This window comes from Mobula birostris, chromosome 7 (assembly GCF_030028105.1).
Source record: "Mobula birostris isolate sMobBir1 chromosome 7, sMobBir1.hap1, whole genome shotgun sequence".
NCBI lineage: Eukaryota > Metazoa > Chordata > Chondrichthyes > Myliobatiformes > Myliobatidae > Mobula > Mobula birostris.
Window position 1 is genome coordinate 48,657,852 of NC_092376.1, and position 15,826 is coordinate 48,673,677.

At 40.9% G+C, this 15,826-nt stretch overlaps 1 protein-coding gene across 3 annotated transcripts in view; it reads left to right on the forward strand.

Annotated features, from left to right (window-relative positions):
* The first annotated feature begins 413 nt into the window (after positions 1 to 413).
* LOC140200177 (radixin) overlaps positions 414 to 15,826 on the forward strand; it is an 87,044-nt gene continuing 71,631 nt past the window's right edge. Inside the window, exons 1-2 of one of the 3 annotated variants that reach the window (XM_072263097.1) lie at positions 414 to 434; positions 2,483 to 2,548. In XM_072263097.1, the coding sequence (XP_072119198.1) occupies positions 2,537 to 2,548 (12 nt within the window). In that variant the 5' untranslated portion in view covers positions 414 to 434; positions 2,483 to 2,536. Of the gene's footprint in view, positions 435 to 730; positions 1,056 to 2,255; positions 2,353 to 2,482; positions 2,549 to 15,826 lie in introns of those variants that run through there. The other 2 variants (XM_072263095.1, XM_072263096.1) reach the window with 2 other exon arrangements.

Consider the following 15,826-nt stretch of genomic DNA (forward strand, 5'->3'; position numbering starts at 1 on the left):
ATGCCGTCTTGTGAAGGTCATTAAGGAGGGTACAAATCACACGGCAAATTTGAGAATTATGCACGTATCTGACCTCGCCAGAATTTGCAGCAGTATTTGTTCATGCGATAATAACGGGTGCGAATAGCCTTGTTCTTCTTTTGACAGCAAGTTATTGTCCATTAATTATGGCTTGCGCAGTCAGAACAGCCTGCGGTGCCTATTTCCACGCTTGTGACGTGCGGCCCAGCGAACTTGAATGAATGAGTCTGGGCAGGCCAAGTTAAAGAAACTATGTTCGTATTACTTAATTAAGAAAATTAACGCCATTGGGATTAAGTTATCTGAAACCATACTTTTTTTTAAAAACAGTGAAAGCTCTTTTAATTATGTTCTCGACAATTACTATCTATTGGAAGTGAACACCGGGCTATACAAGTATAGTAAGAAATAATGTATGTCTGTATAATTTTCTGTTTTATATATATATATTTTAGAACAACAAAGACGATTATCACAATTGGCAAATTCTCCGTATGAAGTGATAAAAAAATCTGTAATGCCCGCTTGCAGAACCTATTTTACACATTCGTAGCAGACATAGTTTGGGTTTTAAAATCCTATTAGACAGTTGTTACTCAGTCTAAATAATGAAAATAAATCAAATCGCGTCCTTCCCTGGCTTGGAAGTGAGTCGAGCCGAGCTCTACTGCAGCGGGGCTCGGAACGTTCGCAGTGCGCTGTCACCAGTAAAGCGGGGGTCACTGGCGCAGCTGACATCGCCCTGGGCAGTTCCCTCGGCCATCTCTGGCATTGCTTGTACCGTCTCATTTTACAAGGAGAAAGGGGGGAAAAGCGAGCGAGGCAGGGGGCACAGGCAGGCAGCGCCATGTAGATGACGGCGGCTCTGAGATGTGTCAGAGGGGACCACGCCTTACTCTCGCTGGCGGCCATGTTGCGATCCTTTTGCTGAAAATTGCATCGCTTCATCAGCAACAGTAGAGAAATCTGGGAAGGACAATTTGCTTGGGAATTTTTCTCACGTGACCTCTAAAGAGGTCAGTTTATACGACCAGGTAAATTTTGCTGCTTTTTTTTTGCCTTACTTCTAGAGCAATACCAGTCGCGAGTGTGAGGAATTCCCTGCCCGAATGCTTCTCCCTGTTTCGGGCCTTAAGGTATTAATGAAGGCTGGGTCCAGGCCTCAAACGCTACATTCCTCTGCTCAACTTCTTCAAATGAATGTGAAAAATATTCCAATACATAGATGAGAGGAAATCTTATTAACAATTATATTACACGACAGACTGTTCATTTTGCGAATCATTGAACTCTAATTGCCAACATTGCGCCTATTTTGGTTCAATATTGAAACATGGTAACTAACCGGTTGAGTAAGACTTTGAACTGCAACAGTTGAATGAACGGGAATATTTGCGGCCAGTGGAACAAAGGGATCGCGTATTGGGAATATAATTTGAAGTGTACCCCTCTACTGCTACACCTTAATTTTTCGAACTATAGGTTTAAATGTGAATGGTTATCAATATTGTTTGCAAAATCTTTTAAACGATCCCTTCGTCTGTTGTATATGTGTAAATGCTTCACATGGGTGGAATTAATTCCTTCGGGTCGGGATTCAACTGCTTGTGACAGTTACTGGTTTAAACAAAGTAGACTTAAATTAACTTTAATAGTGTTTTTGTTTAAAGCATGCATTCCTTCACTGTCGCAGCAAGGATCATATAGGCACAATGTGGTATTATTCCGTTCATGTATTGAACGTACTGCGCCAACATTTAAATCGTTTTCTTTGCACCTAATGTAGAACAAGATTCGTAAGATTGTGAGAAATTTGTTAATTTTATGTCAGCGTCCATATTTAATTACTATTTTCAATAAACTTGACACATTTTGCTCCGCGGATAATTTGGTTGCGCTTCTCTTCCAAAAAAAGCTAGCATGGGTCCGTCGGCGCTAAGTAGTAACTTGGTGTTCACTCCCGATAATCAAACTCAACGAGGCATCGAATCGCAGAGAATAATGCAAATCCCGCCTTCCGGCCCCACTGATTGGTTCACTAAAACCGTTAATAGTACCGATTATGTTTTGACCAACCACAGTTAAAGGTTAGGGGCAGTTACAGTGGCGGCTGCCGCTGTCAATTACATCGGAGGCGCCTGCACAAGTGGTGGTGGGGCCGGAGTTGGAAACCCCGCCTCATCACCATCTTCATTGGCGTTAGAGGCTGTCAATCCCGTCATTAACGTGTTGCTTGTCGGCCTGGTGGTTTTCTCCATAAACGTTGGAGCTGCCAATCATTAAACGGGAGAGGGTGTGCAATTGGTGTTGGTCGAGCTGGGCCACCGAATGGTAGGTAGATTGATTTAATAAGATACGGTACAATGCAATTGTCGATATCTTGTAATTACAAGGTGATCTGTAAATAGACAAAATATGTACTTAATGCTTTATATATAATCCCCTTCCTTTGTATTAACAGAGGGATTAGACCGACCGCACCGAGCTAGTCTGCTACTGAGGGGGTGGAAGCAAAATGCCGAAGCCGGTAAATAAATGATGGATATTTATCTGCACTACTTTTAATGTACTTAGCAATGTAATTCTAAAATGTTGCACGTCTGAATGTTTTTCTAAAACTTATTGAATATTGATATTCTGTATTTGGGCTATGGTTACAATGGGGTGTGTGGAAGGGGTGAGTTGAAAATCATGTAGGAGATTCGTTTAAGAACGTAAGAAATGAAAACGGGAGTTGGCCATTCCACTCCTCCGTTTTAAGATCATGACTAATCTCTACCTCAGGCCATCTGCTGCACTAACCCCATATTTCATATTTCTCTTGATAAGGAAAAACGACTTAAATATATTCAGTAACTGAAGAAATGTCTGCACATCTGCCCTGAATGGATGATTGTTTTGAGAACAAGATACCTGATTCTAGGCACCTAAATCACTCCTGCATTTGACCTGTTGAGTTCTGTAAGAGTGTCCTTTTTCCCTCAGTATTAATTCTGTAAGAGTATTCTTTTTCCCTCAGTATTAATTGTGTATTATGTTTAGTCTAGGACTCTTGTCACACAAGAATCGTTCTGCTTTCGGAGTCTGAAGAGTAATCCAGTTTGCTTTGCCTTTTCCTTCCCTATTAAAGCCTTCCACATTTCATTGAAACGTCTTCTTGATAGCAAGTTCTCTTTGTTAAGTGCAATGGAAACTAATTTCACAACCATTCTGCATGGTGCAATTTTGAATCTAAATCTGGTTTTCATCTGATTCTTTTGCCAATTTCCCAAAATCTATATTAATCAGTAATTTAGTCACTAAACATGTTTTTATTCCTTGTTCTCTCTATAACTGTGCATTATTTAAAATGCATCTATTAACTTCTTGTAGCTTTCTGTTAGCCTTCTGTACTGATGATTATTCTCAACCCCTCTAGTCTGTTCAGACAACTATAATACTTGTACTGTTTTGGAAGTCTTTGTTTTGGTATAGGTTCCAAATTAGGGTTCTATCTTCCATATTGGGTCCAGCATGGTCTTTTGTACTCTATACCTTGTTTTACAGACTCTGGGATACCAGTGATCAAAGTTGAGTTAAGACGCTGTCTTGGAGTTAAGAGTTGCAAGGACATCCTATCCAATTTCCCACATTGATTACACTGCCAACACATACACTCTTCCCCTTATCTAAAAGTAGAATCAAATTAGTCATTGTTTTCTCTTGCTTTCTTCATTTGTTGGCCAAGTGCTGTTTCAAGCAGCTCGTAGTTTTAAACTTCTCCACTTACAAAGCTGTAATGACAAAGTGTGCTGTTTTTCTTTGTTTTCAGCCAAGGATTTAATAATTTTAATCTTTGGGCTTTGTCCTAAATTTCATAGCTCTTTTAATCACTGTTTATTTTCATGCTGCTGCTTTAAATCAAAGATGTATCTGATGTGACTGAGGATCTTGCCTTTTCTAGTACCCCCATTTGAAAAAATGATGTTGGGCATTGATGAGAGAAGTTTTATTCTACTACAGCTTTGAGGTTTTCTTGGTATGTGTTCGGAACAGATTCTGAGCAATTGTCTATTATTTTGTAGTGACTAAACTAGCATTAAACTACTATCACTTTCTTTCTGTGCAATCATGTGTGTTTATTTTTGTAGCAAATACACAAAAACTAGCTCTATTATTATATTTGCACTGCACTCCTTTTTCCACTTCTGCTGAAGTCTAGGTTAGCACTTGAATCCTGTCTTGTATTTTCATTCTAAACTATTGAGTGTTAAATCAATGCATTCTTGTCTATGGAAAGTTTGAAATTAAGTACTGTCAGGCACTGTTTTGGGTTTTAAAGAAAATTATAATATTTTTGTAAACAGTAATTATTTTGTTTATTGGTGTGTTTTGTGATGAAATGAGCAAGTCTATTTGGAAGAATTATGGAAATATAATGTCTCGGGCATCTGTAGCAAGAGGATATTTTTAAAACTAGTAATTTGTATTTTATTAGAAAATGTGTAAGAAAATATAACTGTTTTCAGCATAAATTGGAGATTCATTTATTGGAGTTGATTTTGAAGCATAAAGGCACATTTTAATTCAATTAATGCAGGTAGAATAATATGATGCTTTATATTTGAGTCAATAACCTGAATCACCAACAAATCTGAATTTGTTAGAAAGGGTCATTTACTCATTACCATAAAATGTGGTAACATTCTCTGTACAACTGACATTCTCCAGATTGCAAGTGCTTTTTCAATGCATTATTTATTTGGGTAGAATAGCATAACTTTCGTAAGATACATTCTGAAATGACTTTTTGGCTCCAGTCAGAATCTTTACATTTGTGCATATGGTTTGTTATGGCAACCTTCAGCCCAACTGTGTCAAGATTTTGTTACATTTTGTTAAGAGATTTCTCAGTGAAGTATTCCTGATGGGTCTGAGCTGCTGCCTTTGCAGTTAGAAGTACAGTATTAATGTAAAGTTAGTTCTGTTTATTTATTCACTGCCCATTCGTGTGAAAGATGTGAATGTTGGAGACTAGAATAACTTGTTGATATTGAGTTTTCTTCAGTCTTTAGACTAGCTAGTCTTATTTACTTATGTTGCTGTTTCTATTTTTCATGGAAGTCCTTATTCTAGATGCTTCAGTTACTTTACTCAAGCTCACTTGATGTAAGTTTCTTGAAAGCCATCTTTTACCCAAGGATGTATTTAAACCTGTCTTGGAGTTTAATACATCACACTAATGATTCCCCTGGATTCGAGGCACATAGTAGAAATTGGAGATTAGCAATTCTGATCAAAAGTAGTTGATTTAATTTAGTTACATAGATCAGTGAAGAAAAGTTGGAGCAATAAGTCTACATGATTTTTATTCATGACATTTTCACTGTGGCCTGCATAATTTCATTTTAGGAAGAGGCGCTGTTGATGTTTCGGGCCAGGACCCTTCGTCAGGACTAAGTCTCCTTCCTATAGATGCTGTCTGGCCTGCTGCGTTCACCAGCATTTTTTTTTTGTGTTACTTGAATTTCCAGCATCTGCAGATTTCCTCGTGTCTGCATAATTTCATTTTACCTTGCTCCTAGTGCCAGTTCCCCTGACTCGCAAGTAAACCAACCCTCTTTCAAATCCTGTGGTGATTTGAATGTTTTTAAACAATTCCATTTAAAAGTTGGAACTGTACATGATATAATGTTGGTTCAGAGGAACCAGGGATTAATGTGAATAGTGGAAGCTTTTTCTTTTTGTGTAATCTCATAATTATGCACATTTGATTTAAGTTGAACTGTATGATTAGTATTTTTTATAGAAAATTATTCTTGGTCTAGACCTTGTCTTTTGTGCATATTTAATAGGATGACCCAGATTTTTTTGGTTACGGTAACAAGTCTATTGTTCATGAGCTTATAATATTGAAATTCTAATACTTTACTGAATCTTTATTACTAAGCTCTCTGATCTGGAGAGAAATAACTAGGTGTTCAAAGTAAAACTTAAGTTTGCTTCTTTACTTACCATTGGTGTTTAATTTTTATTTTGTACTTTTCTAAAGAAAATGTTTCATTATTAATTAAGTTGTGCTTTATCCGTGTGGGTTTGTTTGAGCCTTCCTTTGTGGTTGGCCGTTTTATTAGCATACTTGCTGAATGCTAGGGATCCCATTGTACTGATACCTGGCATCAGATACCATGTCCTTGGCATAAAAACTTAAATCTTCCTTTGAATTTAGTGGCAAGGGCAATTTGCTTCACTTACTGCAAAATGTTGGACATGGGACTCATTGATTCTCATTTAGTACTTTGTCTTTTTTGGAAGAAATCCAATGGATTTTCTCTTTATCTGAGATGAAATTTTTTGTCTGAAACTGCAGACACAAGAGATGATTGATGCTGGAATCGGGGGCAATGCACAGTCCTTTGGAAGAACTCAGTGGGTAGAGCAGCATCAGTGGGAGGGAGGAAATTGTCAATGTTTCAGCGATGCAGAATTTCAGTCCAAATTGTTGATATTTTCTTTTCTCTCACTGATGCTGTTCTGTCTGCTGAGTTCCTCCATCAGATTTATTTGCTGTTGAAATTATTATGCATGGACCTGTCCATGTATTTGTTCCATTTGAGAATATTTTGATGCTACTTGTAACAAATTTTTAGATTCTTATTTTTCTTGAGTCTACGTTGTATGGTGTAGTCCCATTCAAGTTCCTGAATAAAAGTGCATCACAGAATCAGAATCAGGTTTATTATCACCGGCATGTGACGTGAAATTTGTTAACTTAGCAGCAGCAATTCAATGCAATACATAATCTAGCAAAGAAAGAAAAAATAATAAATAAAATAAAACAATAAATAAGTAATCAATTACTTATATTGAATAAATTTAAGAAAATGTACAAAAACAGAAATACTGTATATTAAAAAAGTGAGGTAGTGTCCAAAGCTTCAATGTCCATTTCGGAATCAGACAGCAGAGGGGAAGAAGCTGTTCCTGAATCTCTAAGTGTGTGCCTTCAAGCTTCTGTACCTGCTACCTGATGGTAACAGTGAGAAAAAGGCATGCCCTGGGTGCTGGAGGTCCATAATAATGGACGCTGCCTTTCTGAGACACCGTTCCCTAATGATGTCCTGGGTACTTTGTAGGCTAGTGCCCAAGATGGAGCTGACTAGATTTACAACCTTCTGCAGCTTCTTTCAGTCCTGTGCAGTTGTCCCTCCATACCAGACAGTTATGCAGCCTGTTAGAATGCTCTCCACAGTACAACTGTAGAAGTTTTTGAGTGTATTTGTTGACATGCCAACTCTCTTCAAACTCCTAATAAAATATAGCCGCTGTCTTGCCTTTATGACTATATCAATATGTTGGGATCAAGTTAGATCCTCAGAGATCTTGACACCCAGGAACCTGAAGCTGCTCACTCTCTCCACTTCTGATCCCTCTATGAGGATTGGTATGTGTTTCTTCGTATCGCCCTTCCTGAAGTCCACAATCAGCTCTTTCGTCTTACTGACGTTAAGTGCCAGGTTGTTGCTGCGGCACCACTCCACTACTTGGCATATCTCACTCCTGTACGCCCTCTCGGCACCACCTGAGATTCTACCAACAATGGTTGTATCGTCAGCAAATTTGCAGATGGTATTTGAGCTATGCCTAGCCACACGGTCACGTGTATACAGAGAGCAGAGCAGTGTGCTAAGCACACACCCCTGAGGTGCGCCAGTGTTGATTGTCAGCGAGGAGGATATGTTATCACCAATCCGCACACTGTGGTCTTCCGGTTAGGAAGTCGAGGATCCAATTGCAGAGGGAGGTACGGATATATTCTCCTTAAATTATTGTGGCTTAGTTAAATTCATTTAAACTGTACCTTGATGCCTTTTAAAGGGAATGCATTTCAGTGTTATTTGTGTTTTTTATATTGATCTGAGAAACCTATAATGTGTTTCAAGGGGTGTTTACAAATGGGCAGGTAAATACTGGTGGCTTCTGTAAAATGAGCTTAATTTTGAGGTCATAACTGGAGGTAGGGTACCTTTTGGCAAAACTGTACCTGACTTGCATCTTCGTGATGTATTAATGGTTTTTTTTAGTGCAATGCTGTTGAAACAGTGAAGCTAATCAGTTGAAGTGTTGGTTGAAATAAGTTCAGGTCTTAGTCTGTAGACCATGAACTTTGTATAGACTTGAGTCCTTGATGTTTAAACACTGACACTCTCTTTAAAATAAATGAGCTTCACTTGATGTCTGCTTTCGATTGGAAGGGGAGGTGAGGGTGGTCCAGGTTTTTCAGTTTCTTGCAATGAAACTTTAATTGCTGGAAGGTGGTGTTTTACAGTGGGAGTGGAATGGAGGACCTTGTATTATGTAAGACCCTTATTCTTGTCACAGAGTTAATGATACCTTGAGTTCTGTCTCTGCACAGACAATTGTACCAGTGAAATGGGTGGGGGGGTAATGGAAATCTTGGTTGCAGACTGCAGACACTGAATATTGATCCATTAGCATAATTAGCACCACTTCAGCAGGAAGCATGTCAGAGGTGGGAAGTATTGGAGCAAGATGTTAGGGCAATGTGTGGGCTTGCTTCACACTGCAAATTCATCCAGGTCTATAGGAAAGATAAATGAGTTTCTTTCCTAGGCAAATGTCCCCAGCACTAAGACCCTGTTGAAACTGAATTGTCTATAATGGATAGACTATATTGCTTGTATGTCCACTTCTGAAACGTAGCTTCCATTTAGAGCTCTGTCTTGAAGAGATTAGCAGGGATCAGGGAACAGTGCAGCACTACATGGGTCATTCGGCCTACGATGTTGTGCTGATCGTAATGCAGATTTATACTAAATGTCCTTCCATGCATATCCCTCCGTTCTCTTCATATTCACATGTTTATCTGAAAGCTTCATAAACTCCATTGCTTCCATTACTATCCCTGGTAACCCATTGTAGGCACCTACCACTGTCTGCATTTGTATAAAAATAAAACTGTGCACAATACTCCAAGTGCAGTCTGACTAAAGTTTTGTGTAGCTGCAGCTTCGCTTCCTTTTTACACTGAAGGCAAGTATTTGATATGCTGCCATTACCATCCTATCTACTTGTGTAGCTTCTCTCAGTGAAGGGTGGACGGTGGTGTACTGGTTAGCGTACAACTGTACAGCACCGGTGATCTGGGTTCAATTCACACCACTGTCTGTAAGGAGTTTTTGTACATTCTCCCCGTGACCATGCACTTACATTTCCTCCCACATTCCAACCATGTATAGTTGTGGGGCTGCTATGTTGGTGCTGGAAGCACAGCAACACCTGCAGGCTGCTCCCAGCACATCCTCTAACTGTGTTGGTTGTCAATGCAAACAGCACATTTCACTGTACGTCTTGATGTACATTTGACAAATGAAGCCAATCTTTATATCTTTGCTATGGACCTGGGCCCCAAGATTTCTGTGCGACTAAAGACCCTACTATTAACTGGATAGCTGCTCCTTCCATTTGACTCTCAAAGTGCAATATCTCACACTTGGCTGGATTAAGCTCCATCTGCAACCTATTTGCCCATATCTGTAACTGATTTGTACCTCACTGTTTTCTTTGGTAGCCCTTTACATGGTTCACAACTTCGGCCATCTTGGTATCATCAGCAAATTTGCTAATCCAGCCACTTGCATTTTCATCCGGATCACTGATATATATGACAAACACTGATCCTTGTGAAACAGCTCTGGTCATGGACCTTCAGCCAGAATATCAGCCTTCCACCTTTGCTGTTCTATGGACAAGCCAGTTCTGAATTTAATCTTGCAGTTTTCACCCTGAATCCGACGCATGTTTGAATCAGTTTGTCATGAGGATCTTGTCATGTGTCTTACTAAATCCATGTAGATAACATTCACTGCCTTGCCCTCATCAAGCACCTTGGTCACCTGCTCAGAAAAGTCAATCAAGATGCAAGATGTGATCACTCCACACAAAACTATGCTAACTGTCTCTAATTGGGCCATGCCTTTCCAAATGTGCATAAATCCTATCCTTCAGTATCCTCACCAATAGCTTCTCTGCCACTGACATGATGCTCACTGGCCTATAATTACCTGAGTTGCCTCTATTTCCCTTGTACAAAGAAATACGATTTGCTACTCTCTAGTCCTCTGGGGCCTCGCCTGTGGCAGATGGACAACCCCAGAGGTATTCTCAAAGTCATCATTACAATTTGTAGGATCTGTACTGATTTCCACAACCATTCAAAGTACAGAAGGGGTATCTGAGGTAGTGCTGAGGATTGAGTCCATGTGCTGGGAATATATAGTAGCCAGCATAAAATGAAGTCCTTGATCACAACAAACTACCACAAGCCTGTCCCATCACCTGTTGCCCCATCTGTGGAAGATTTTGCAGCACTTCTCAGCCTATCTTAAAAAGAAAGGTGAAGATAATGACTAACAGTAAGAACATTCAAAGATTCATCTGCATTGATATTTCAGGATGTCCTGAAGTACTTTCCAGTTATGTTTCACTGATTTTATTTTAATGCTGGAAAAGCAGCATGATAAAATCCTAGAGCTATTACAAAGTGTTGAAGTACCTGTATTAATGTTGAATGAGGATGTGTTGGGTAACTCTCCTCCCGATCTTTGAAATGGCGCAGTGGGATCTTTGCATTTGCCTGAAACTTCACTTCGCATTTAGTCTGAAAGACTGTACCGCTGTGTCGCACCCTTTCTGTTCTATACTGGAGTCGTGACTTGGATATTTACACTTCTCTGGTGGGACTTGAGCCCAGAACCTCTAACCCCATGAATTTTCAAATTGTGGTCAATGTAACTTAGCTGATTGGTGATTTTAAAGTACAATGACTTGTTTCCTGTATTAAAACAGCAGTTAAATTTCTGTAAGGTTTTTTATAGGGCATGTGCTGTTAAATGTGTTAATTATATACAGGTGCATTATCAAAAGCAGCAATTGTATGGTAATTCTGCCAGAGCTTGTCAATTGTGACTGTGCTCAGAGGCGGATTTGTGAATGCTAACTTTGAAGGCTTATTCGAGGGAATCTCTGTCCAATTACAATCAGCGTATGTATAACTTGCATCACCAGGGGCCCAACACAAGATCATTGCTGTACCATGATAAGGAATGCCTACCATTCGATGCCCAGACTGTATTTCAGGAAATCTGATCACTTGGCTGTTCTGCCTGATACAGACAGGCAGCTGGTAAAGAGCAAGGCTGCAGGGATGAGGACAACAAAAAGGTGGTCACAAGAGCAAACAAGTGGCTGCAGGACTCCTTTGAGCTGGAGGACTGGGCCGTGTATAAGGATTCATCAGAAGATCTGAATGAATACATCAGTTATTACAGACTTTATAAAAGCAATCATAGACAAGTGTGTCCCCACAAAATCATTCAGAGCCTTCCCTAATCAGAAGCCCTGGATGAACCATGATCTTTAATCTTCTGTGGACCAGATCAATGACATTCATGTCTAGTGACCAAGTAAAGTACAAGAGGTCCAGGAATGATCTCTGGAAAGCCATCTCATGGGTGAAGTGGCAATTCTGGATTAAACTTGAATCACTGAAGGATGCTGGACAGCTGTGGCAGGTCTTGAATGCTATTATCTCTTACACAGTGAAACCAAATGACATGGGTGACAACGGGGCCTAACTCCCTGATGAACTCAGTGCTCCTTATGCTTGCTTTGACAGTCAAAACATGGAAGAACCTTCTCAAATCCTACAGCCTCTGCATCCCTCGATGATCCTGTGATTTTAATCCCTGAGGCTGACGTGACTATACTTCAGGAGGGTGAACCCTGGAAACCATCTGGCCTGGATGGAGTACCTGACCAAGTACTGAAGATCTGTGCTGACTAACTGGCTGGAGTGTTCACCAATATCTTTAGCCTCTTGCTTCGGAAGTCAGAGGTACCCACCTGCTTCTAGCAGGCTTCAACTGTACCGGTGCCTAAGAAGAATGTGGTAATCTGCCTCAATGGCTATCATCCACTGTGATGAAGGGCCTTGAGAGGTTGGTGATGAAAGTTATCAACTCCTGCTTGAGAAATGATTTGAGTCAGCACCAATTTGCCTACTGGAGCAACAGGTCCACAGCAGATGCCATTTCATTTGCTCTTCACTCAACCCTGGAACATCTGGACAGGGGAGATCCATACACCAGGATGCTCTTTATTGACAACAGCTCCACATTCAATACTAACATCTCCTCAAAATTGATAAGCTTCATGACCTTGGCCTCATACTTTTTCTGAAGATTGAGCATGACATGCAAAACTTTGATAAGCTTTAGATATGTGATGGAGAGTATATTGACTGGTTGTATCACTGTCTGGTATGGAAACATCAATGCCCTTGAATGGAAATTCCTACATGAAGTAGTGGATATGGTCCTGTCCATTGACGGTAAAGCCATCCTCATCATTGAGCACATTTACATGGGTGTTGTTGCAGGAAAGCGGCATCCATCATCAATGCCCCCCACCACCCAGGTCGTGCTCTCTTCTCACTGCTGCCATCAGGAAGTAGGTACGGGAGCCTCCGAACCCACATTACCAGGTTCAGAGCAGTTTTTACCCCTCAATCATCAGGCTCTTGAACCAGTGGGGATAACTTCTCTTGCCTCATCACTGAACTGTTCTCACAACCTGTGGACTCACTTTAAGGACTCCATCACATGTTCTCTATTGCTTATTTATTATTATTTTTGTATTTGCAGTTTTTGTCTTTTGCTTATTGGTTGTTTGCCCACACTGTTGGGTGCAGTCTTTCATTGATTCTATTATGTTCCTTGGATTTACTGTGTATGACCTCAAGGAAACTAATCTCAGAGTTGTTTGTGGTGACATATGTCATTTGATAAATTTACTTTGAACTTTGAGCTAACTCTTAATTCAGTAGTTTACATGTTACAATACTAATCTTACAACTGATCAATGTAACTTGATAAATTATTATATCTACAAAGTAGAGTAGGAGAATCTTGCATGCATCCTGTGACGAGAATACACATAAATTAAGATGTTTGCTGGCCTGGGATAGCACCAGTGGCATCAGCAGTTGGTCTGCCACCTGTCCTCAGGGGAGGGAGAGATAAGGCACACAATGAAGCAGAATTTGGAGGTGTTAATGAAGGAGCCATCAGTCTGGGTATTGTCAAGAGCAGCTCCCCCTTTGAACCCTGAACTGTTTGAAGTGATGGACAGGCGATCTGGAGATGTGTAATGAAGGGACGGGAGAGAGAGCTGTCTAGAGCGGCTCCCCCTTTGAACCCTGAACTGTTTGAAGTGATGGACAGGCGATACCCCAGCAGGGGGATAAAAAGGGACAGGTTCGCTAAGGCAGGACACACACACGACACCCGAGGTAACGAGACCCTGGAAGCGGTGCGCCTCTCACAAGTCAGTGGAAAGTACCGGGCCATAAACGCACAGGGTGGAAAGGTACGATCAGCGGGAACCCGGTGTGTGTCCACCCTCGCTTGGGTGCCGGGTTCACTGCAGAGGATCGACCGCATCTGGAGGAGGGGTCACAGTTGGTGACCTCAGGTGACATCACAAAGGACCCGCCCGAAAGCTGCTTGTGAGCAATATCGCAGGTCTGTGAGTGGAAGCCGTTCTGAATGATCAGTCGTTCTCTCTCTTCCTCCCCCCACATTGTCCATCGCCATGGCAACAATTACTGTGAACTGAACTGAACTTTGCGGCACTTTGAAACTGGTCATTTGCCCCTAGACAACGATAGAGCTTGATTGATCCTGTTATCTTAATTCTGTGCACATGTATGTTTATCATTGCTGAACTGTTGCATTTATTATCCTTTCGATTACTGTGTTGCTTATTTCTTTAATAAAACTTTCTTAGTTCTAGTAATCCAGACTCCAACTGAGTGATCCATTTCTGCTGGTTTGGCAACCCAGTTAGGGGATACGTAACAATCCATAAAAATCATTTCTTCACTTGAGCACATTGAGGTAGTACAAGGGGAAAAAGTAATTACAGAATACTGAACAGTGTTAAGAGTGTAGTGCAGGCAGATAATAAAGGGCCAATCCATGATGAGGTAAATTGTGAGGGTCTGTCTTGTCATGATTTCATTCTTCTGCCCAATAGAAGGGGGAAGAAAGAGAATGCCTGGTGTGGGGGGTGTCATTGAGGCTTCACTGAGGCAGTGACAAGTATAGGAACTCCATGGAGAGGAGGCTGGTTTTCATGATATGCTGAGCTGTGTCCACAACTCTTTGCAGTTGCTTGCAGTCTTGGGTAGAGCAGTTGAGATGATGCTTCCAGCTGGGATGTTTTCTGTGGTGCATCTATGTGGGGGGGGAGGGGGAATAAAAGTGAAGCTGGACAAGGATATGCTGAATTTCCTTAGCCTCCCTGGAAAGTAGAGGTGCTTATGTGCTTTCTTGGCCATGGTGTATATTTAGTTGGATCAGTACAATCTATTAACGACCACTGCTAGGAACTTCACGTCCTTAATCTTCTTGACCAGCACCAATGCATTTTAAGTGCTGTTTGTATAGTGTTGGCACGTGGCCAAGTGGTTAAGGCGTTCATCTAGTGATTTGAAGGTCGCTAGTTCGAGCCTTGACTGAGGCAGTGTGTGTTTCCTTGAGCAAGGCACTTAACCACACATTGCTCTGCGACGACACCGGTGCCAAGCTGCATGGGTCCTAATGCCCTTCCCTTGGACAACATCCGTGGCGTGAAGAGGGGTGACTTGCAGCATAGGCAACTGCTGGTCTTCCATACAACCTTTCCCAGGCCTGCGCCCTGGAAATCTTCCAAGGTGCAAATCCATGGTCTCATGAGACTAATGGATGCCCATATAATTGTATAACATCAATTGTCCTTTAGAATTTTGCCACATGAGAATTAAATTTAGTATGTATCTGTTGGTGAAGACAGATATCGTGTCACATTGCATAAATGGCGGGAAATGGGTATGTCTAAAGCTGATGTATTGAGCCTGCCACTGGGAGAGTCTTGCATCCTTCCCTCATTGTTGGTGATTGTGGGGGGTGGGGGGGAGAAGGGGGTTTGTCACAGAGTGCCATCTACTGTGCCCTTGTTGATTAGTAGAAATGAGCAGTAATGAACTGGAAATATCTGGGTATTGATAATTTGTGAACCACATGTATGATCTTCCAGAAATTTCTTTAGATAGTGTCGTGAAATTGAGCCTCTGTAAATGCTGCTTATTTTGCCAACGGACAAATCCATAAAGAATTGCTTGGAATGGTATTGAAGGTGACTATAAGTCAGCAGATTGCTTGTTAAATTTATTGGTGGTTGTGCATTACTGACACAGGTTTATTATAATGATTGTTGTAGTACTGAAGATATGGTTTGTTTTAGAATATGTCCTTGAATACCACATTGTTGCCTGACAGCCCTGATTGGCCTGGTAGGTGGGCTTACACAAAAAAAAAACAAGATAAATTCCATCAGTTAAATGCCTTCCAATTGCACTCAATTAGTAGTAGATTGCTAGCAAGTGCTGTCATAGTTCTGTCAAGCTGTACATGCTCTCCAGTAACTTGCTGTTATTTCACTAATAACATTGTGTAATAACAACAACCTTTCAATAAGACCAAGGAACTAATGGTAGACTTCAGGAGAGGAAACCAGAGGTTCATGAGCCAGTAATCATTGGAGGATCAGAGGTGGGGAGGGTCAGTAACTTTAAATTCCTGGGTGTTACTAATCTCAGAGGACCTGTTCTGGACCAATGATATAAATAAAATTGCTAAGAAGTACTACAGAGCCTCTACTTCCTCGGGAGTCTGCAGAGATTCGGCATGTCATCCAAAACCTT